General features: G+C 41.1%; 1 protein-coding gene across 10 annotated transcripts in view; it reads left to right on the forward strand.

Moving 5' to 3' along the window:
* The first annotated feature begins 676 nt into the window (after nt 1-676).
* BLTP1 (bridge-like lipid transfer protein family member 1) overlaps nt 677-24,979 on the forward strand; it is a 117,830-nt gene continuing 93,527 nt past the window's right edge. For all 10 annotated transcript variants that reach the window (XM_035114174.2, XM_035114176.2, XM_035114179.2 and 7 more), the window contains exons 1-7: nt 677-785; nt 9,600-9,726; nt 14,904-15,020; nt 16,259-16,337; nt 17,657-17,721; nt 21,748-21,934; nt 24,697-24,778. In XM_035114174.2, coding sequence (XP_034970065.1) covers nt 9,630-9,726; nt 14,904-15,020; nt 16,259-16,337; nt 17,657-17,721; nt 21,748-21,934; nt 24,697-24,778 — 627 coding nt within the window. In that variant the 5' untranslated portion in view covers nt 677-785; nt 9,600-9,629. The remainder of the gene's footprint in view (nt 786-9,599; nt 9,727-14,903; nt 15,021-16,258; nt 16,338-17,656; nt 17,722-21,747; nt 21,935-24,696; nt 24,779-24,979) is intronic.

Below are 24,979 nucleotides of genomic sequence, written 5' to 3' on the forward strand. Positions count from 1 at the left end.
GTTGATCACATCCTCCCGCCCTACCTCTGCAAAATCAGTTTTGAACGTCCCTAGTTTTCACTTTTCTTTCTTAAAAGAAGAGTTTAGTGAGAGTCTTATTGGTTGTTACATAGCGTGTTGATTAAATTGTTGCATCCACAGTCAGGCAATACCTTTATTTGGACCGAAAAATGTCACAAAATAGCGAGCAAGCTTTTGAGTTATCCCGCTCTCTTTGTCAGGCTGGATGTTAAGCAGTGATTAAGAGTTCTTGAAAAATTGCCCCCCCCCCCCGCTTTTATTACCCGTATTAATTAGCAAGGCTTCTTTAGCAGCCCCAAATAACCTCCTCCCAACCCCCAATCAAATTGCCTTGTGCTCCTAGTGACGTCCGCGCGGATTGCGCTTTCTGCCGGCGGCGAAAGCGCAGCGTGAAAATTTCCTAAGCGTACCCCGAAGCCGAGCGGCGCGCGCAGGTCTCCCTTTTTATATACATCTAGATACGCGCTTCGCTCCCTAGCTCCGCAACCAGGGCCTCCGCGCCCCCCCCCCACTTCAAGGCTTTCGCGTTCCTCATTGGCTAACAGCCTCATTTTCGCCAACCCCCTTCTTCCGGCTGCGGCCCGCTTCTATTGGTCGGCGGGCACCGCCTGCGCCTCATGATTGGCAGGATCGGCCCTGAGGGAAGGGCTTGGGTGGAGCCCACCGGTGTTTTGCGGCGGAGGTGGAGGCGGCGCCGGTTTCCGGGTTCTTCGGGCAGGAGCGGCGAAGGGGTTTTTGGATGTAGGTGGTACCTGGACCATGGGGTAAGTGCAGAGAAGGGGCTGCCGTGCCCTCGAGCCGCGGGTCGGCTCCCCCCGCACAGCAGGTAGCTATGGGCCCGACGGTGGGGCGCCGGGGAGGAAGAGGGGCGCTGACGGAGGGGCTCCAGCCAGGCCTTCCCTGGCAGGCGAGGCTTTGCGTGGAGCAACGGGGAAGCTCCGGCGGAGGCGGCGCCTCGGGGTCGCCGTGCGTTTCTGTCAGCAACCGGGGGAAGGGGCTCTGTTAGGCTCTTCGCCTGTTCGCCCGCCTCGAAGCACCCGGCTCGTAACTTTCGGGGTCGCAGAGACTTGGCCCTGAATAACGGCGCGTAAGCTCTCCGCGCGCTCTTATCCCGGGCTTGATTCAGACGCAACGCTTCTCGCAGGTTTGCTTGCACGTGGGAGTTTGAGACTCCCCCGTTGCGCGTGTTTAGAACGGCGCCCCCAGCTGTGGAGTTCTGTGTCTATTGAAGTAAATCACGGCCTGTTCAGTAGGGTTGTGGCTTTATAACAGCACATATAAACTGAAGCCGTCAAAAAGGTAGCAGTTCCAACCTGGATTATTAAGGTTTAAAATAAACCCCTTTCTTCTAGCCCTCTGATAAGCACCCTGATTGTCAATAGAGCAGAGCAATTTAAGCCATCTGTAGTATGTAGGCACACTAGCTCTGAAATGGGGTTTGATCTCTCTCCTTAAGTATGGAATAGTTGTGGGTTGTTAATTATTACTCTCAGGGTCAAAGTTGTGCTTACAGTAAAACAAAAGTAAAAGTACCTTGTTTATAATCTGAGAATTGTTGACTCTGTGTACAAGTGTGTATACAAGGTGCACCTTAACCTACTATGAACTTAGTTCGTTCCTGCCTTCAGTTAGTGCCCCTACTTCTCTGCTTTTATTCTAGGTACCTACCTACACTTTACTTAAAGTTGTTGTTGTTTAGTCGTTTAGTTGTGTCTGACTCTACGTGACCCCATGGACCAGAGCACGCCAGGCTCTTAAAGTACTGTATGTTTATTCTCAATTGTTATGCAATGTAGCTGCATGGCCCTCAATCAAATAAAAAGTTGTATTGAAGGTAAAAGTGATTTCATGAAAGAAATTATTTATTAAAATTGGGTAAATGTTTCATACTAAACGTGTGACAGCAGCCACACCCTGGGAAACCCAGTATGTTTCTGAGCACAACTCAGAATGGCCTTGGCCCAGTATACCTGAAGGAGTGTCTCCATCTGCATCTAGTTACAGGTAGGTAGCCATGTTGGTCTGCTGTAGTCAAAATAAAATAGAAAAATTCCTTCCAGTAGCACCTTAGAGTTTGTCATTGGTATGAGCTTTTGTGTGCATGCACACTTCTTCAGATACACTGAAACAAGTCACCGGACCCTTATATATAGTGAGAGGGTGGAGAGGGGTATTACTCAGAAGGGTGATTGGCTGATAGGTGTGGTAAACCTGTTGATGACTGTTAATGACTGCAAACACAGCCAAATGGGTGGGATATAAATAATAAAATAAAATAAAATAAAAATAATAATAATAATACACTGCTTCAACTGGCTGGCTGGCTAAAGTTGTGAGTGTGGCTGATGGGTCTCAAACCCTCAGGGAATTAGGGACTTCCCCTGTATGTGAAGATAGCCTCTGGCAGATTAAGTGGATGAGACTAAGTGGGTCCAATAGTCAAGAAGGCAGTTTCTTCAAGTGCTGTAGTGGGAAGTGAGGGGCACATGGGTCTTGTCAACTTGGGAAGGTAGCCCGCCTAAGAGATGGAAAACTCTGTTCCTAAACCTCTGCTGCCTTGCAGGATATATTCGGGATAGGAAAAGTCTAAGGAGTAAACCCTACATAACTCAGGAGGGGAGTCCTTAGGATGGTTGTATAGCACTTTGTACATTTCTTTTTGGCAATTCCTGCAGCCCAAGCTGGTGCCAAACATATTGCTCTGCTTTCCTTTGGACCATATCAGTGAGGCCGAGGGGGTGTCTTGTCATCTGGGCAGCCCTGGACCTCCATACACACTGTGGTGCTGCAAATGCAGTGGTTTGACTTCACTCCTGGGAGTTGCACTCCATTGTCTTTCGAGACAGATGGATGCCGCCAGCAACAAAAAACATGGACATATTCCTTGATCGCTTCCCACCCAGAACGATGGGCAATTTTTGCAACTGCAGGTTAGTCCAGTTAATTTTACTTCTTGGTGTTCCAGTCTTTCCTTTGCCCAGTCAGGTTTAGGAGATGAGACCCTGCCTTTTTGGATTACCCTTTTCCTTGTCAGCTATGACTATAGTAGAGAATCCTGCTTCCACAGTTGGAGGTAATATAGTTGCTGTAAACCATGGGAGGTGGGAGTGCTGTCATGCTCAGGTCCTGCTTCTCACCTTCCCATAGACATTATTATTATTATTATTATTAATTTTTATATATGCCACCCGCTTGTCTGGGTTGTCCCAACCACTTTGGTTGGCTTCCAGAAAATAAAAAAATAAAAACACAGCAAAACACCAAGCATTAAAAACCTCCTTATACTGGACTCTTCAGATGTCTTCAAAAAGTCAGATAGTTGTTTATTTCCTTAACATCTGATGAGAGGATGGGCATAACTACAGTACTGAGAAGCCCTCTGGCTGATTCCCTGTAACTTCACTTCTCTCAATGAGGGAACCACCAGAAGGTCCTTTGAGCTGGATCTCCATGTCTGGGCTGAATGATGGGGGTGGAGACGCTCCTTCAGGTATACAGGGTCAAAGCCATTTAGGGCTTTAAAGGTCAGCATCAACACTTTGAATTGTGCTCAGAAACATTTGTTGTTGTTGTTTAGTCGTTTAGTCATGTCCGACTCTTCGTGACCCCATGGACCAGAACACGCCAGGCACTCCTGTCTTCCACTGTCTCTCGCAGTTTGGTCAAACTCATGTTGGTAGCTTCGAGAACACTGTCCAACCATCTCATCCTCTATCGTCCCCTTCTCCTTGTGCCCTCAATCTTTCCCAACATCAGGGTATTTTCCAGGGAGTCTTCTCTTCTCATGAAGTGGCCAGAGTATTGGAGCCTCAGCTTCAGGATCTGTCCTTCCAGTAAGCACTCAGGGCTGATTTCTTTACTCACAAAAATACTAGGAGCCAATGTAGATCTTTCAGGACCAGTGGTAATATTGTCCTAGCAGCCTTTTCCAGTCACCAATCTGGCAGTTGCATTATGGATTAGTTGTGGTTTCCGAGTCACCTTCCAAGGTAGCTCCATGTAGAGCACATTGCAGTAGTCCAAGCGGGAGATAACCACAGCATGTACCACTTTGGCGAGACAGTTAGTGGACAGGTAGGGTCTCAGTCAACATAACAGATGGAACTAGTAGACAGCTACCCTGGACACAAAATTGTCCTGTGCCTCCATGGACAGCTGTGAGTCCAGGCTGACCAGTGTGAAAATAGGACATTAAACTACCGGTAGATGGATTTTTGGCATGATCTAGCAGGCTCTTCTTGGGATCTTGTGACTCTCATATGTTAACAGAAAAGGACTTGGGTGCTGCTGTGGTCTAAACCATTGAGCCTCTTGGGCTTGCTGATCGGAAGGTCGGCAGTTCAAATCCGCATGACAGGATGAGCTCTCGTTGCTCTGTCCCAGCTTCTGCCAACCTAGCAGTAGAAAAGCAGACCAGTGCAAGTAGTTTAAATAGGTACCTCTGCAGCGGGAAGGAAAATGGCGTTTCCGTGAGCTCTGGCACTCGTCACGGTCCTCTTTGTGCCAGTAGCGGTTTAGTCATGCAGGCCACATGACCCAGAAAGCTCTCTGTGGACAAATCCCGGCTCCCTTGACCTGAAGTCAGATAAGCGTCACACCCCATAGTTGCCTTTGACTGGACTTGACTGTCCAGGGCTCCTTTACCTTATGTTAATAGAAAAGGAGAATGAGTGTTGCATAAGGTCTTCCCACTCTGAAAAGAACACAGTGTTCAATGCATCATGTTTTCTTAGATCATGATTTCTTAGGGAGCCATGCATCATGTTTTCTTAGTTCTTTGATGTTAAGTGAGGTTTATTCTCTTAATATGTGTCTATGGTTGCAGTATTGATGATCACAGCTGAAATCCTGTGTACATTTATTTTGCATGTAAAGGGATTTAATTCTGTGTACCTATGCAATATGATTGCACTGGTAGGCACACTTGTGACACGCTAACATACAGTTTGAAAAGTGAAGCACAATGTCATAATAAAGCTGACAGTCAGTGAAATCTGATGGAGATGATCTGGGCTGGTTTTTTTTAACTAAAAGAAAGAAAACTAGCTTTTAGTTGTTCACAATTCTAAGCTATTGTTGAGGATTAGAGTGTACTCATGCAGTGTCTCAAGTTGGGAAAACCCTCTGATCACTTAAGGATTCACTCACATAGTTTTAATAGAAAACATGTTGATTTTAAGTTTAGCTCCATCATTCGGTGCTTCAGATGGCAGTCACTCAATGAACTAGTTGGCACTGAGCAATGAACTATGTTTGGAAGATGTTTATAGTGGTGCTGATGTTGTAACAATTTGTGCACGGGCAGGGAAAGAAGACTAATAATAGTCTTTCTTGCAATACAGTACCGTGTTTCTCATATTATAAGACACGTCTTATATTTATTTTTTCCTCAAAAAAACACACTATGGCTTATTTTCAAGGGATGTCTTATTTTTTTCCTCCTCCTCCTGCCGCAGCCGGCATTGCTACTGCGCCTATCACTATGTCTTATTTTCGGGGTATGGCTTATATTCCTTGAATGCTTAAAAATCCTGTATGGCTTATTTTATGGGTATGTCTTAAAATATGAGAAACAGGGTATTGTTTAAAAGGGCAGGGTAACATGAGAAGAATGCTGTGTTAAATATACCGTGTTTCTCATATTATAAGACATGTCTTATATTTATTTTTTTCCTCAAAAAAACACACTATGGCTTATTTTCAAGGGATGTCTTATTTTTTTCCTCCTCCTCCTGCCGCGGCCGGCATTGCTGCTGCGCCTATCACTATGTCTTATTTTCGGGGTATGGCTTATATTCCTTGAATGCTTAAAAATCCTGCTATGGCTTATTTTATGGGTATGTCTTAAAATATGAGAAACAGGGTATCTAGAGCATATTTTAAAGTCTGGCAGCCAGTTCAGGTAGTAAACATAAAGTCATCTCTAAGTTGTTTAACAACATAGTGGCATAGGCTTTTAAGAACTGAAACTGTTCAGCAAATGTTTTATTCCCATGGAAGTTACTAATGATGAGCTTTGAGTTAGCATATCAATCCAAAAAGATTGGTTATAAACAATGGTCCAAGAAGACTTATATGCTTCAGTAAGGCTGCAATCCTATACAGACATATCTGGAAGTAATTCCCTTTTGATTTTGATGGAGTTTACTTTCAAAGTGATTAATATGAATAGCAATTTCCTGTTACTGTTGCTATTTAGCACAGCACCAATAAGTTTATTTTGTGAGGCCAACATTTCTTAATTCCTTCAACGCTTTCAACAAAGTATATGAGCAAAGTAATCTAGTGTACTGTATCTTTTGGTTTAATAAAGTCACCAGCTATCCATCCACTTGTAATCTTTGGCACAGCATACACAAGTTCTCTTGGTTCCATAAGGTTAATAGGAAACAAACCCACGTCAAGGCTGCAATCTTAATTATTGTTTATACGAAACAAAGTATTATTGAACTGAGTGGAAACTTTGTTATAAGTAAATAAGCATAGAATGGTGCTTCTTGAATGCTCGTCATAAATCTGCTTTCTTGCAAATGCATGCATGCATGCATACCGTAAGTGTTGACTATCAGTTTTGGGGATCAGTCAGACAACTGTCTTTTGGCTTTTCTGGAATCTTGATGTCAATGTTGTTCTTGCTTTTGATCTCTTTATCTTCTGTTTGAGAGATGAAGCATCTGTCTGTTTGTCTTTGGTGTGGTTGGGGAACTCTAATATTGTGTTCTTGTCTTTATGATGGTTACTGTGATGAGTGCCCCCTTTAAAAACGTTCCCTTGAGCAGAATATTAAAATGGGAAGTTAGTGGATTATGGAGGGGAGTCTTCACTTAATTTATTGTTTTAATTTTTACCAAGGCTCTCAAGGCCTTTTGCAATTTTGTGTGTGTAGCGGGGAAAGATAGAAAAGATAGGATAATGAAAAAGCTGGTCAGTGGGTGTCTGTTCTGGAACTGATGGTATGAGCTTTTTGTGGGCTTGCAGGTGCTGCAGTGATGATGAATGTGATTTTTTCCTTACTCATCTTCCAGTATAGTCCAGTTTAACATTACATTTGATTAGTTGTGGGTACAACACCTAAGAGAATCCATATACCAACTTTGAAATTACAACAAGTTCTGTTTTCAGTTCTAATATTACGACTGCAGCTGGTAAGAAAAGTGTTTTAAATTACATTGTTATCTAATGTGGCAGTAAATATTTTTCTGTTCTAAAATGTCCTACAACTTGGCCTTTGAGGCAATACCTTTGCCAAGATAACTAACGCTGCTTCCTCTACTGACCCTTCTACAGCTAAACAAACAGAATTCTTCTCTGTTTATATTTTTCATGATGGAAAAAGGAAGCAAACAAAAACATGTAAATGTCAAGTAGTATGAAGTGTTGTTAGAATACCATTGAGTTTTGTGAGAGAATAACATTAATAAACTTGGGGAAGTGCTCAAAGAACAGACTGCAAACACAGAAAACTTAACTATACAGTGGTACCTCGACTTATGAACGACTCAACAACCGAATTTTTTGACTTACGAATGGGGCAAATGGCCACGCGCTTACGAATGTCTCGACATCCGAAAGGAAACAGCGGCGGTTTTAGCCTTACGATTTTTCGACTTACGAAATTTTCCGTTTCCAATGCATTCCTATGGGAAATCACGTTTCCAATGGCGCTTTTCAACTTATGAATTTTTCGACCTACGAAGGTGCCTTTGGAACGGGTTAAATTCGTAAGTCAAGGCACCACTGTAGTTGGTATTAATCATAAAAAGATTGAAAAATATATTTGAGTATAGTTAGACCTTCATGGTATTTTAAAGAACTGGGTCTGTCTTATCATCTAAACACATAAATCACATAGATGCTAGAATTTTAAAAACATTTCCTTCATTGGCTGTCTGCAGTCTACATCACTGCTGAGTCTATTTTCTCAACCTTTTCACAGTTTTGTAGCTTTCCCCCTAATAGTCTTATAGAAATGACCTGTTTATTGAGCTTAGACTTTGGCTATTTAATTAGCTTACATTATTGTTTGTTTGTGCAGAGTTTAGATGATGGTGGGTCAAAGGAAGTTTTACCACACACTTGCCAGTGCATTTTTCCATCACTTTCCTTATCACAAAAAGTCCGGTCTTTTGAAGAAGCTGGTTTATTGCACTATATCTCCCAATCATTTATAATCGTGCAACCTGAATTTACTCTTCTGTGATTGAATCCCACCCAATAAGCCCAATTGCAAAAGACTGAAAACCATAGCGATGAATATAGTGGTTGTGTATGCTTGGAAGCTTACCATTGTTCAAAAAGGTTCCCTTTCAGAAAGTGCCCCACAGAACCCTAAACCTTGCTTTACATTTCCCAAAGTCAGTGATCTGGCACACAAGCTTTTTAGAGCTTTCTTCCTATTATGAAAAGCAAATGCAGGGGAGTTGGGTTCTGATGCTGAATGAAACCATTCTGGGAACAAAGGCTTAAAGTTCCCAACACCACTCCCACAGACCACACTCCTAATCCAGTTTAAGAGAGACAACTATGTAGGGCCAACTAAAATCCAGTGAATTTTATGAAGTGGGTTAAAAAATTATACCACAACATATTTGTTAGTCTTTAAGATGCATCAGGTTCTTGCAGCAGACAAATAAGGCTGCTAGTCTGGAATTTTGGTAACTTATTTTGAAGTTGTTCCTTGGTTGGAAGAACACTTTTTCCTTGAGACTTGCCTGCATGTATTATTTGCTATTAAAGAAAAGTATTTGGTAGGCTGTTTGTGACTTTATGCTCTCAGAAATATGTCAGAAAAATGAAGTAGTAGAAAAATGAAAGGTATGCTCGCCCTTTAATTTCAAGAAATACTGCACTTTGTGATACAAGCAGGAGTCCAAATAGAACAGTAGAAAAAAAGCTTAGGTAATGTTTTTGTTTTCATTACTGTGAAGCTGAGCTACAGCAAAAATATGCTAGAACATTGGCTGGGATTCCAGCTCAATGTACAAAATGGGTTTAACTGTACTACTTCCTGCTAATCACACCTAATTATTGTAATGAGGTCAAAAGATTGTATAAAAGGTTTAGAATGCCGTCTCAGTGTAGAATGTGTATAAAGGTGCTTTTGAGAAACATTGGTTGTTAGGACATAAAATATTATCTTCAGGGGAGAAAAAAAATGTAAACATCACTGAGAAAGGAAGTCTTTTTAGCATGGGAAAGGCAACAAAATTCCAAGCCGATGAACTGTGTCACACACAGAACTTGACCAAAGAAATCTTGCAAGTGATAACAGTGCAAGCACTTCAGATCTTGAAAACATTACCTTCCTCTTCTTTCTTGACAGTGTCTTAGAACTTGCTAATGCTATCATGATTATAACATGTGCTTACTCTCACAATTCTGTGCACACTTATATGGGAATAATTGAACACAGTGGGACTTGCTATAGAGTAGGCAATCATAGGATCAGATATCACATAAAGTTTAAAACTGTTTGAAACTCATTAGATATATCCAAAGTAAAACATGTGCAGATGCTTTGTAATAAAGAATGAAGCTACTTCATAGCTCTGAAAAGTAATCATTTTCTCTCTCTTTAGTCATCTAGACCCTATTGCAACATTCTAGCAATGGATACAAGAAACGAAAGTAACATTGTTCCCAGTATCACCCAGTTGGAAAATTTCCTTACTGAACATGACTCCAATGTTGTTTGGCTTCTAGTTGGTATGTAACAGTTGTTTTGTTGAATATTTCATGTACTTTTGAATGTTGTGAAATATCCCATCTTAAATACATCCAAAACAAACATGTTATACTGGTTAATTGGAAAAGTTGGAGCAAAACCTTGCTTTTTAAACTACTGAACAGTGGTCTCTTCCCAGTTTGCCATTTTTGTGGGGGCTGTTGAGGCTAAATCAGTAGAGCTTATTTGCCTGAGAAGTTCTGTCCCTTTGCATACACAACTCATTGGTTGAGATCCAACATGCATAATTTGCAGCGTTGTCAGTGCCTCAGAGGAGCAGTTTGTGATTTGGAATACAATGCTGCAACAATATCTGAGACAAAGCTGGTATCGTTGTAACTGCTACTATTATTATTATCATCATTATTATAATTATACATCCCTTCTTATTTGCAAAGTGCTTTACTTTTTTTTTGTATTCAACCCCACTGCTGTTCCATTTTATATATAGGAAAGAGGGGTTGAACAATAGTGGTTTGACTAAGGCCAAATAATGACTGTTCACGTGTAATGGTGCACCGTTAGTGCTATGTGCAGAAGCACGCCTCCCCTCACGTCTGGTGTAAAATGAGGAGATCGAAAGCATTTGCTTCCAGTTTGAACTGTATTTGTCATTGTGTCTGAATCTGGACAAATTATATTAGTGTTAAATATAGTATTAAAACAAATCAACATTGGACTATTATTAATTATTGTGGTTTGTTTCAGTAAGCCATATTTCACACTAACCATAGTTTCTGGCTTGGGCATAACAAACTCTGGTAAGTTGAAAATGGAAGTAAATGTTTCCACTCTCCCTGCAACTTTGCTAAGGAGAAGAGAAGTGGGAACAATAAGAAGCCAAGGTTAATACTTGCAGTGCAAAAAAGAGGTTTAATATTGTGTTATAAATGGACCCAAAGCAGAGGCGTCCCCAAAGGAGACCCCAAAATGCCTCATAAAGGAGCAAAAATAGCAGCCCCTGTAGAGAGAAGATCCTCAAGACCAGAAACGGAAATAGAAGGGGAAGGGGTTCTAGCCAAAATATTGGCAGAAATTAAAGGAATAAGGAGAGAGGTCAGAGAGAGTGAGATGAATTTAGGGGGAAAAATAGCTGAGGTTGTATCAGAAATATCAGGACAAATTATGGAATTGGGGGGGGGGGATCCAGGCAGCCGAGGTACAGACAAAAAAGATACAGGTAGAGGTCAAGGAATACAAAAAAGAAGGGGGAAATGAAAGGACAAATAGCAGGAATAGAAAAATTACAGGAATCAAAGGGCACGGAATTTAAAATTTCGCGGTGTCTCAGAAATGGAGGGGGAATGTATGAGGGATAAACTAATCATAGAAATTGCTAGATTATTAGATAAGAAAGAAGAGGAAGTTGAACATATGATAATTAATGCATTTAGAATAAAGGTCACCTCCCCCATAGCAAGACAAAAAAATATCCAGGAGATTGTCTAGTAATATTGAACTCAATAGAAGCCAGAGATAAGATCATGAAGAAAAGTAGAGAGGAGAAGTGGAATATAGATGGGAAGGCAATTGAGGTGTTTAGGGACATTCCAAACCGGGTTCTATGTAAAAGAGAAGTTTTCAGAGGACTGACCAAAAAATTGACGATAAACAAAATAAGGTTTTGATGGGAGTATCCTGAGGGTGTAACATTTTATTATAAGGAGAAAAAATTCAAGATTAAAACAGAGTTGGAGATGGAAAAAATTGGAAGAAAATATGAAGAGTTGGGGAAAATACGAGGAGGAGAAAAATTGGAGGAATATAAATAAAGAAATTTGGATCATATATAAATCATAGGGATCATAAGCCTTAATGATGGGAGATTTTAACGGGATCCCCTCTATTGAAACGGATTGGTCTTCTGTTTTAGGTTTGGAAATTGCAGCAAATTTTAGTAATGGATGAATGGAGATAAAAATAATTTGTTATAAGGAAACAGTTAAATTAATAGGAAAAACATGACAGTAAGGCAAAGAAACATTTTGAAAAGAAAATTGTAAAGTATATCAGCAAGATATGTGAATGTATGAACACCAGCAAAATGAAATTGATCTCATAACTAGACGTTAGAAAATTGTTTATTACAATAAGATATCAGGGTATGAATTTTAAAACATATGGTATAAAAGGATATTATTTTGATATAAAAATATGATTGATTACAAGTTAGCTTGTATGTTGTTGTTTAGTCGTGTCCGACTCTTCGTGACCCCATGGACCATAGCACACCAGGCACTCCTGTCTTGCACTGCCTCCCGCAGTTTGGTCAAACTCATGTTCGTAGCTTCGAGAACACTGTCCAACCATCTTGTCCTCTGTCGTCCCCTTCTCCTAGTGCCCTCAATCTTTCCCAACATCAGGGTCTTTTCCAAGGATTCTTCTCTTCTCATGAGGTGGCTAAAGTATTGGAGCCTCAGGTTCAGGATCTGTCCTTCCAGTGAGCACTCAGGGCTGATTTCCTTAAGAATGGATAGGTTTGATCTTCATGGGACTCTCAAGAGTCTCCTCCAACACCATAATTCAAAAGCATCAATTCTTCGGCGATCAGCCTTCTTTATGGTCCAGCTCTCACTTCCATACATCGCTACTGGGAAAACCATAGCTTTAACTATACGGACCTTTGTAGGCAAGGTGATGTCTCTGCTTTTTAGGATGCTGTCTAGGTTTGTCATTCCTTTTCTCCCAAGAAGCAGGCGTCTTTTAATTTCGTAAAATAAAAAAATTCCTTCAGTAGCACCTTAAAGACCAACTAAGTTTATATTTTGGTATGAGCTTTCGTGTGCATGCACACTTTTTCAGATACACATATTCTTCAGATACACATATTCTTCAGATACACATGTATTTTAATTTCGTGACTGCTGTCACCATCTGCAGTGATCAAGGAGCCCAAGAAAGTAAAATCTCTCACTGCCTCCATTTCTTCCCCTTCTATTTGCCAGGAGGTGATGGGACCAGTGGCCATGATCTTGGTTTTTTTGATGTTGAGCTTCAGACCATATTTTGCACTTTCCTCTTTCACCCTCATTAAAAGGTTTTTTAATTCCTCCTCGCTTTCTGCCATCAAGGTTGTGTCATCTGCATATCTGAGGTTGTTGATATTTCTTCCAGCAATCTTAATTCCGGCTTGGGATTCATCTAGTCCAGCCTTTCGCATGATGAATTCTGCATATAAGTTAAATAAGCAGGGAGACAATATACAACCTTGTCGTACACCTTTCCCAATTTTGAACCAATCAGTTGTTCCATATCCAGTTCTAACTGTAGCTTCTTGTCCCACATAGAGATTTCTCAGGAGACAGATGAGGTGATCAGGCACTCCCATTTCTTTAAGAACTTGCCAAAGTTTGCTGTGGTCGACACAGTCAAAGGCTTTTGCATAGTCAATGAAGCAGAAGTAGACGTTTTTCTGGAACTCTCTAGCTTTCTCCATAATCCAGCGCATGTTTGCTATTTGGTCTCTGGTTCCTCTGCCCTTTCGAAATCCAGCTTGCACTTCTGGGAGTTCTCGGTCCACATACTGCCTAAGCCTGCCTTGTAGAATTTTAAGCATAACCTTGCTAGCGTGTGAAATGAGCGCAATTGTGCGGTAGTTGGAGCATTCTTTGGCACTGCCCTTCTTTGGAATTGGGATGTAGACTGATCTTCTCCAATCCTCTGGCCATTGCTGAGTTTTCCAAACTTGCTGGCATATTGGGTGTAGCACCTTAACAGCATCATCTTTTAAAATTTTAAATAGTTCAGCTGGAATATCATCACTTCCACTGGCCTTGTTATTAGCAGTGCTTTCTAAGGCCCATTTGACTTCACTCTCCAAGATGTCTGGCTCAAGGTCAGCAACCACACTACCTGGGGTGTACGAGACCTCCATATCTTTCTGGTATAATTCCTCTGTGTATTCCTGCCACCTCTTCTTGATGTCTTCTGCTTCTGTTAGGTCCTTACCACTTTTGTCCTTGATTATGGTAATCTTTGTACGAAATGTTCCTTTCATATCTACAATTTTCTTGAACAGATCTCTGGTTTTCCCCATTCTATTGTTTTCCTCTATTTCTTTGCATTGCTCATTTAAGAAGACCCTCTTGTCTCTCCTTGCTGTTTTTTGGAAATCTGCATTCAGTTTCCTGTATCTTTCCCTATCTCCCTTGCATTTTGCTTGCCTCCTCTCCTCCGCTATTTGTAAGGCCTCGTTGGACAGCCATTTTGCTTTCTTGCATTTCCTTTTCCTTGGGATGGTTTTCGTTGCTGCCTCCTGTATAATGTTACGAGCCTCCATCCATAGTTCTTCAGGCACTCTGTCCACCAAATCTAAATCCTTAAACCTGTTCCTCACTTCCACTGTGTATTCATAAGGGATTTGATTCAGATTGTATCTTACTGGCCCAGGGGTTTTTCCTACTTTCTTCAGTTTAAGCTGGAATTTTGCTATAAGAAGCTGATGATCTGAGTTACAGTCAGCTCCAGGTCTTGTATAAGTATATTCAATGTTATGTTTGCAATATGTGAGAGGAGTAAATAAAAATGAACTGTGAAATTAACATCTGCGAAAATGTGCAAGATGACAAAAGGAAGACAGAAGAAGGAAGGATAGAAGCCAAATAACTAAATCAACTTTTTGTTGAAATAGTATTTCAGCTTTATGGGGTGTTTTTTTCCTTCCCCTTTTTAGCTCTTTTTTAAAAACTTCTTATCTGGAGGAAATATATGTATATATAAAGCTTTGATAAAGGTTCATGTTAAAAGCATAAGGAATGAATATGGAAATGGGAAACTTTCTTTTCTTTTTTCTCTTTTTTTCTCTTTTTTCTTTTAATCTGGAGCAAAATTATGTAGATATAAAGCCATGATAATTGTTAGTGTTAAAGGCATAAGTATGAATATGTAAATGAAAAAACCTAATAAATATTATTGCAAAAAGCAGCCAAGTTCATACTTGCTGTGCAAAAAAAAAAAGGTTTAATATTGTGTGATAAATGGACCCAAAGCAGAGGTGTCCAGGGCTCCCAAACAGCAGTTTAGCCCTCTCTGGACCATAATGAATAGTTTCAAATGCTACAGCTGGGCTTGTGTGTGTGGTTTTCAATACAATTGTTCTTCTATCTTTCATAAGACTGCATTTGCACTTTTCTAGAACATATGATCATTTCTTTTGCAGCTACAATTCTGTCCTGTGGCTGGATTATTTATCTAACCTATTACAATTCCCGGAACATTGGCCTTATTTTGACATTGGTTCTTAATAGATTACATAAAAATGGCTACATCCATATTGGTAAGTGTTCTTGGAAATACATAATATACTATTGAATACATACAGAAATATTGTGTTAATAATAGAATGCACCATCTAGTCAATGTTAGAAGTCTCTAAGTTTTGTTGCTTTCAATAAGAGAGAGAGATCTAAGTACATGCTTAGGCAGAGCAATCCTATACCCAAATTACTTTAGGTGGGAGATCAAATTTCATATGAAAGCCTGTGAGTGGCAACCAGTTAGAAACTGCTTTGGCAATTATGCTTACATGTGGCCAACACGCAGAAGACATGGAGGAAGCCAAGAAACTCATGACTGCAAGGATATGCACCGACACACTTCCTACATTTACAATACACCCATGATGTCTTAACACCCACTTATTCTGCTTCAGTGATGTAGTCAGCAATGACCCTATTACCATGAGTCCAGGCATCCCTACATGCAAGGATTCAAGTCATTTATGCTCCTCATAAGCACAGTACACAAAGGGAAGGATAGAGGCCACACAGTACAGCACCTACATAATTCCCACGGCAGGACGTCTGCAGAGAGCACAGACAATTTTCTTAGTTTTGTATAGTGACGATGGTGTGCTGTGATGGGGTAAGAGGTTACATCATCCTGTGTTTTTGTTTGTGGTGACATGGGTATGGCAGTTGACACAGGGCACCTCTTCTCTGCTTTTTATTTCCCACCCATTAAAGTAAATGGCAGGGAACTTTCTTTAGCTAGGTCTGTGGCTGGCACTTTTGATGGCATGGCTGTGAATCAAAGGGTTATTTGATGCATGCTTCTCGCCAGCCATTTCTGCTGTGATGCTTTAATTCAGGGGTCAGCAAATTTTTCAGCAGGGGGCCAGTCCACTGTCCCTCAGACCTTGTGGGGGGCTGGAATATATTTTTTGGGGAAAAATGAACAAATTCCTATGTCCCACAAATAACCCAGAGATGCATTTTAAATAAAAGAATACATTCTACTCATGTAAAAAACACGCTGATTCCCGGACCGTCTGTGGGCTGGATTTAGAAGGTGATTGGGCTGGATCCGGCCCCCGGGCCTTAGTTTGCCTACTCATGGTTTAATTTTTGCCATTCCATTGACATATCTGAGAAGTTCTACGGTATATATTGAATTTGGCAAATGTAGTCCCTTGCAATGGAGTATAATATTGCACATTTCATCTAGCTAAAGTAACAAAAATTTGTGCTAATAATGTTGATGATTGACTTACCAGAAATCTTACTTTTAATATAGGTTCCTTCTCATTCTCTGTCCTGTCTGGAAAAGTCATGGTTCGTGAAATATATTACATTACAGAAGATATGTCTATTAGGTACTTAACTTTGCTTACCATTTGTTTCAAAATAGTGGTTGTTTTAAGAATGTTTCTTCATCCTCATATAATGCTAGGCTTTAATATGTTTTAGATGAGGCGTTCCATTTTGACATCAGTAATGCTAGAAAAAGCATGAACACAGGGTAAAGTTAGCCATTTCTGTAAAAATATGAGGGCTTCTTAAATGGTCTCTCTCTTTCTCTTGTTTAAGATAGTGAGCTCCCCATGCTGGTAACATTCACTTTCATCTTTGGTCCGGGGCATAGAGGATTAATGGCAAATAAGTGGCATCCCGAGCAAGTTTGCAGATGACACCAAATTGGGAGGGGTGAATCACACTTCAGAATGACCTTAACAGATTAGACAACTGGGCCAAAGCAAACAAGATGAATTTTAACAAGGAGAAATGTAAAGTACTGCACTCGGGCAAAAAAAATGAAAGGCACAAATACAGGATGGGAGACACCTGGCTTGAGAGCAGTACATGTGAAAAGGATCTAGGAGTCTTGGTAGACCACAAGCTTGACATGAGTCAACAGTGTGATGGAGTATCTAAAAAAGCCAATGCAATTCTGGGCTGCATCAATAGGAGTATAGCGTCTAGATCAAGGGAAGTAATAGTACCACTGTATTCTGCTCTGGTCAGACCTCACCTGGAGTACTGTGTCCAGTTCTGGGCACCACAGTTCAAGAAGGATACTGACAAGCTGCAACCAAAATGGTCAAAGGCCTGGAAACGATGCCTTATGAGGAACGGCTTAGGGAGCTGGGTATGTTTAGCCTGGAGAAGAGAAGGGGTGATATGATAGCCATGTTCAAATATATAAAATGATGTCATATAGAGGTGAAAGGTTGTTTTCTGCTGCTCCAGAGAAGCGGACACGGAGCAATGGATTCAAACAACAAGGAAGAAGATTCCACCTAAACATTAGGAAGAACTTCCTGACAGTAAGAGCTGTTCGACAGTGGAATTAGCTGCCAAGAAGTGTGGTGGCGTCTCCTCCTTTGGAGGTCTTTAAGCGGAGGTTTGACAGCCATATGTCAAGAATGCTTTGATGGTGTTTCCTGCTTGGCAGGGGGTTGGACTGGATGGCCCTTGTGGTCTCTTCCAACTCTATGATTCTATGAAATAGGGATGAGTGACAGTGAGTCAGGTGGTTTATGGTGCTTTTAAGATTCTGAAAGAGGAACCATAAATACATTTATAAAACCCCAAATGGCAGTTTGTTAATTTTTGCATTGTTTGAAATAGCTTTTTAATTTGTTATATATAACAAGAGTACTGATTATTTCCAATTGTGTAAAAATATTTTCAGAATCCAAGATGGCTTTATTATATTTCGTTGGTGGAAGATGTACAATCCAAAGCAGAAGCAACATGGTAAGTTTTCACCCAAAAAAGAGACAGGTTACTGTATTTTCTGTTGAAGGAGCAATTCTGCATGGGTTGAATAAATAGTATTTGTATGTTACAAAAACAAATTATTCTTATAAATATTCAGTAAAGCAAAAGAAAAAAACTAAATAGCTTTTAAAGGTTAAATGGTGCATATCTTCTTAAATTAGTAGCTTACTCTTATCAGATGCAGTATTTCCATGTTAGAGCTGGGTTGAATTAATATTTTCTTTTAGTGCTTCTCTGGTCTTGCATTTTAATTATTCCCTTGTGGCTCACATGTTAATAAAATTCTACCTGCATCTCTATGGTTACATGAGTTTCAGTTCATTTGAGCTATCCTAACTTGCAAGGATTGCAACCTGGTTATTTAACAGGTTTTAAGCAGGCAAATGCACTAGTCATGTCTCAAATTAAAAAGAAAATAGAATAACGTAAGAGGAGATTTGCTGGTTGGGCCAAAGTTCCATCTGATTTAGCTTTCTAAAAGTAGCTAGTTGAATACCTCTGGGAACCTTTCAAATAGGTCATGAAAGCAGCTGCTCCTCCCCCCATTTGTTTCTAGCATCTGGTATTCAGAGGTATAGTGTATTTGGGAACAGGGGGTTCACATGTCTTCAAATACTATATAGGCATTGATAGACCTACCCTTAATGATTTTATCTTACTCCTAAAGCTGTCAAAGCTAGTAGCCAAATCACAAACTCTGCCAGATCCCAACTCCTCTAGAACTGAAGCAGAATTACAACAAATTAAAGAAAACTTGCTGATACTAAAATCAACCTGTACACTCTGTGGCCCCTTAATGTGTTTTTTTTTAAAAAAAAATACTTAAAAGAATTTTACCGCACACTTCAGCTGGAAAGGCTCTGGGAGAGATTTGCAGATGAGTAATAAAGAAGTCTCTACACTCAGGCTTGCAATCTAAAAGATGGGGCACAAAAGGAGAAAATGGATGAGAAGGGAAGAGGAATAAGCAACATATTCAGTAGCCTTGTCAACACTGGGTTAATTTATTAAATTGCAGGAGCAGCCATTGAGGAGAGGCACTGCATGTATCGGGCAGAAGTGAGGCAATATAGGGCTTCCACTGGTGTGCTCACATCACCCTGACCTTGCTGCCACCCTATCCTAATCCGTCCCTGTATGCAGCAGTGACACTCATGCTAGCAGGCTGGGTACACGGTGCCATCCCTCTCTATCAGCCTCACCTGTTAGAATGCCCCAAACTAAAAAAGTTACCAATCATATCCTTCATAAGTACAGCATCTATTGTTAATCGGAATCGGGTGCTGTTTCTTAGTGAGAATGACCTGGATGTTGATGGGAAGGCAAAGGCAAACTGTATTTATGCAAAGTTCTCATATCCGATACTGCCAGAGCAGTCTCTCTGGCTGACAAGTCTGTTTACATGTACAGTAACTGATTATGACAGACTGTGATGGATGGTGCTTGTAGGCATACATATTCAGTTGCTTGTATTGAATGGACCAAAATCAACAATATTAAAGAGTTTGAGAGGTGGAGAAAGGAGGGGTACTGTGGAAAAGCTTCAATGTCCTTCTTGTACCACTGGCCATTGTGGTAATCTCACAGTTGATAGCTTGTTCAGAAGCTGCAGTGATGGCACTGATGTCCTAGTTAAATGGGCTATATTGTGCGAGAGGAATTAATACACAATTACAGGGAGTTTGGTCAGCCAGGTTGTAAAGTATTTTGGTAAAGACAATGTTAAAAGACAGTTGCAACTACTATACTGTATTGGCCCGAATATAAGCCGCACACAAACATAAGCCACACCTTTAAAATTGGAGGGGGGGGGGAGAAAAAGAAAAAATACCCGAATATAACCCGCTCCATTCCTCGCTGCTTCTGGTTGCATGCTGGGTGGGGGGTGGGGAGAACCGCACTGCATTGGTGGTAGCCTTTCCCCTTCCTCACTCCCTTCCCGGCCTTGGGGGAGAGGACGGGGGACTAAGCGCGGGGCGGGCACTGCATTGCCGCACTCCTGGCACTGTTTGCCCCACACTTCTGGCTGCATACCATAAGGTCACGCATATAAACCGCACTTTAACTTCTCACGGGTCGGAATTTGGGGGAAAAGTGAGGCTTATATTCAGGCCAATACGGTAGTAAGCTCTGGCTCAAAATAACAGTTGTGCTAGAAGAAAACAGTGAGTATGTGGCTAAGGATTCATGTATGGACAATTGCATTATGTTTTGGGTTTGGGGCAGTTGTACACTGTTTTTTGTTCAAACATATAAAGAACCATAATGGATTTATTTAAGTCCTGCTCAGCATGGACTGATTGAAAAAAGTGGAGTTAGAATTTTTCATCAGGCAGTGAGGGCCTGGACAGTTTGTCTTATTCCCTTAAAATGGGATATAAATTTGAAAGGACAGGGAGGGGATGTGGCAGGGAGGGGATGTGGCAGGGAGGGGATGTGGGGGGAGGAGGGAGGGGGGAGGAGGGAGGGGGGAGGCCAAACCCAACTTATAATGGACCCCTTTGATTCTTAACTCTCACGGGTACTACTGGTGGCAGAAGTGGACCGGTGGGTGGAGGGAAAACGAAGGGACAGTGTTATATTGTACTTTGTCTGTTTTGTTTGTATAAAATTAATTAAAATTATTTTTTTTTAAAAAAAAGGGATATAAATTTAATCTAATACATATTTAACTTGGTTTGCTTGGCTGACTTAAGTGATGGTGCTCATAGTATGCTTTGATAGGAAACTGCTAGCATGGGGATAAGCTGTCATAATTTGGGAATAGTAGTTACACATTAGCTCATAGAAAATGTTCTATTTGTATGGGTACAGTGATGTTTGCCAGGACAGTTAACAAACTGTTAACAGGCTGTTATCTTCACCAAGTATTATCTTTTTAATGACAGCTGCATGTGAATCTCTAATCTGAAATCAGAAAAGATACTGTACCACAGATCTTCTTTAATTTATTTCACAAAATTTTAATGACTAATTGGATTTGTTTATTTCCTATACCACAGCTTTGAAGTTGAAAACATACTAAAAAATTAAAATGATAACAGTGTCCTTTATTGCTTGTGGCAATAACTTTGCTGCATTGCGTTGAAATGTAAAGAAAGCATTCAAAATTAGTAATTTGTATTTTGCTATCTAAATGGGCCATTGTGGGCTAGAAGTAGGTTTTCCCTTTTGTCTCTGTAGGTAAGTGCAGAGAGTAGTAGTTGGCAAGATAATAATCTACTTTAAGAGACCCAGTTTACTGGATTATCAAAGGAGTTCGTGTCTCTTGAGTAAATAAGTAATAGGGCTGTCTTAAAGAAAGAAAGAAAAACTAGTTAATTATAACCACATTGTTTCAACTAGGTCATAGCTTTTGAAAATGTAGATGTGATATATCATTAATGTGCTACATTATTATATAGAAGAACACATGAAGAACCCTCTTGCATCAGACCAAAAGCTATGTAGTCCAACATTCTGTTTTTATACTGCCCACCCAGATGTCTGTCTTGACACCAGGGCAGTAGCAATCTTCTGCTTGTGAACCCCAGCAAGTGGTATTCAGATTAATGTGATCATTTATAGTTTTGAATGTTGTCTTTTGAATTTATGACATGAATTGAGTTATTTGGCCGTTTTAAACGGTTTCTATGTCAGCCTTATAATAAGCCAGGGGTTGCCAATCGTTTCGGTCCAGTCAACACATTTGGAATTTTGACAAAGTGTTGTGGATTCTTCCTTACTTCAGTGAGGATGTAATATGGGGTAGCCACAGGTGATACGGTGAGTAGTTATCTACAGGCCTCAGCTTCAGTTTGTTAGTCATTCATACTGGCTGATAATTCTTCCAAAAGTTCACTCTTAAAGCTTTGGGCATTTGTATACCTCTGTTACTTCATTAGTCTATAAATTTGTTAGTATACATATTTGTGTGTGTGTGCTACTATTTTTACAAAACAAGTGTGTTCGTTTTCTGAGGCTGTTTCATGAAAAGCCACCCTGTTTTGTTGCACTTTACAGACCCAAAGGCAGAAACAAGATTGTATATCATGGTGAATGATTTTGAATTTCATGTGTATAACCGTTCTGACCTTTATGGGCAACTTCAGGAATTATTTGGTTTGGATCCAACCATAATTCCTCCCAAGAAAGAGGAAGAGAAAGCACGAGAAAATGGGAGAGAACAAACACACACAAATCTGGAAAGGTACAGCTATTTATTCACTTGAGTATCTATTTGAATGTTGTGTCAGATTGGGTTATTTCATTTTGCGTTTTTGTTATGTTGATTTACTAGCCTCTTCCTTGAAGACCATAAAGTACCACCTTCTTCTTACTTAAAGAGTATGTTTGAACATAAACTGCTCTATTTTTTAAGGCTACTCAGCTACATAAACTCTTCAAGCTTTTAGGTGATAGTTTGATATTGGAAAATCTAACCCTCTGGAATGTGGAATATAGCACAGAGCATTGCTTGTTCAACATAGTTGGGATGTGCACTTTTACTACCGTGTTTCCCCCTTTTTAAGACACCGTCTTATAACTTTTTTTCCTCAAAAAAACCACACGGTGTCTTATTTTCAGGGGGTGTCTTTTTTTTTAACGGTGCTACAAGACTTGGGTTTTGTGAAGCAAGAACTGTCTATGGATAGATCTGCTCTGGGCGCCAGTGCTGGAGCCCTATCGGTTGCAAAAGCTGACGCAGATTGCAACGTAAAAGAGGAGATACTCAAGCCGTTGCATTGGGACACCTTGCTGAAAAAAAAATTGAATATCTCCCCGTTCGCAACGCTTTTAAAGCCTTTCCTTTGTCCCCTTCCTGAGCTGACTCTCCAAACATTAATGAACTCCCTCCCCCTTGCCCTTCTCCCCTCTAAAGTGGCTGCCTGCCTGCAGGGACAATGAGGTGGGAAACCTCTTTGCCAAGTTACCGTACAGCAGTTAAGAGAGGGATGCGGGCAGACAGACAGGTTGCCCTCCTCGCCACCCCTCCAGGCTCCCTGCGCTCCACCGGCAGCTCCTCTTAAGCAGTGGGGGCGGGAAGTGATCCTGCCGAGGGATCTGGCTCCGGAGACTATGCAGGGGGTGGGGTGGGGCTGCTTCATCCAGCGGCAGGCTGCAACTCCCCCCTCGCCGTCGCTAGGGCTGCCGAGGCTGGATCGTGCCCCTCGTCCTGCGCCTGCGCTGCGCGCCAGGTTTTGCCCAATCTGGTTCCGCAAGTTCCTAAAGAACTGCGAGATCCAGATCTGCGAGTTCCTAAAGAACTGCCAATGCCGCCGCTGTCACGGCTTGGAGGGACTCGGTGAAATTGCAGCCTGACGGCCCAGAGAAACAGTGGGCCGTCACCTACGCTGCAGAAAAGCCTCCAGAATCGTGTGGAAGGGCTAGTGGGCCTCCAGCCGCCGCTCTGCCTCAGGCCATGCCGCCCACAATGTTCCGGCGGCGCAGCTCCCGCCGCCGTCAGTCGCCCCGCTGCCGCTCTGCCTCGGGCCATGCGGCCCACAATGTTCCGGCAGCAGGGCTTCTGCCGCCGCTCTGCCTCCCGCCGCCGCTCTGCTTCGAGCCATGTGGCCCACAATGTTCCTGCGGCGTAGCTCCCGCCGCCGTCAGTCGCCCCGCTGCCGCTCTGCCTCAGCCATGCGGCCCACAATGTTCTGGCAGCAGGGCTTCCGCTGCCGCTCTGCCTCCCGCTGCCGCTCTGCTTCGGGCCATGCTGCCCACAACGTTCCGGCAGTGTGGCTCCCGCCGCCAGTCGCCCCGCTACCGCTCTGCCTCGGCCCCCTCCCATCTGGTCTCAAGCCTCTCTGAGGCTCCAAAGGGAAGCAACAAGGTACGTCTTATTTTCGGGGTATGTCTTATATTTCGCGAATGCAAAAAAACCCTGCCATGGCTTATATTATGACTACACCTTAAAAAAGGGGAAACACGGTATATACACCTCTGTCAGAACTGAATGGTGCCACTATTGAAGTAAGAGTAGCAGTATTTGTTAACTTTGTTATTCCCTTTTTTAAATAAAAAAAATTGTTTTTGTTTTGACATGATCTAAATCTCTACCTGTGGAGGGGACACTGTGTTTATGCGTGTGTGTGTTCACTGCCCCATTTACCGGTAATGTGGGAATAAGTGACAGTGGTGCCCAGTCTGTGTAATCATTTATTTCGTGAGAACTGGATAGATACTATCTTGGGTACATTTAGTTATAAGATTAAGCTACTCTTGTTTAGACAACTATGTTTCAATTTTTTGTTTTGTTCTTTGTCTCAGGTCTTTGCTATTTTCCCCCCGGTATTGTTTCGCCAGCTTTTTGTGTTTTAAATTGTTCATGCTTTTATTGTTATTATAAATTGCTAGCTGCCCTGAGGGTCCTATTGGTATGGAAGGTGTAGGATGACAACAATTTTATAAGTAAATAAATGGGGACATGAAATAGAAAATGGATTTTAGAATGCTGGTTATGGCCCTGCATATTGCAGTTGCAGTTCCTTTTAAAGGTCTGTTCTGTTTTGTGTTTCTCTTTACAGTAATTGTAATTAACTTCAGCAGAGAGCATATCCAGGGGTTTAATGGCCTAAGAGAATTACCCAAATCAGTCACTTTTGTGCAATAGATGACTGCTATAAAGTCATTTTTGCTTAAGTAAAAATTGGAGAAAGGAAATGTTACTGTGTAATGCATAGATAGAAGCAACAAAAAACCCTTCCCTGTATTATATCTTGTGAAGCTGTGAGACTCCCCATTATTAATAAATAATAATAATAGTAATAATAAGTTGATGTGTGCACTTGGCTTTTTAATGTACTTAGTAAAATTCTTGTGTTTTCTATAATCAGTTTCAATATGCTTTAGAGTATCAGGAATTTGATTCCATTTCTTTTTTTGTCTGACTTCCATATATGTTTGGGGCATCGGTGAAATATTTTTTTGAATGTGTTAATTATATAAATCTAAGTATGTTTCCATCCTCAGTGTTAAAGTAAAAAGTGAATCACATGACCCTTCATCATCATGGAGATCTCTTATTCCTGTGATCAAAGTCAATGTCAGCACAGTAAGTAAAATATATCCTGTTGTGTTTACAAATTACCTGTTTTTTTATTCTCTGCAGTTTGAATACCTACTTTAATACCCATTTATAATATTTTGCTTTTATATAATAAAAAATTAATTTAGGCAACATAAGACATTTGACACATGACTTCCTTAGGGTTCTGAATAAGTCTTTCAGAAATTGTTTTCTTTATACCATAGT

This window comes from Zootoca vivipara, chromosome 9 (assembly GCF_963506605.1).
Source record: "Zootoca vivipara chromosome 9, rZooViv1.1, whole genome shotgun sequence".
Lineage (NCBI taxonomy): Eukaryota > Metazoa > Chordata > Lepidosauria > Squamata > Lacertidae > Zootoca > Zootoca vivipara.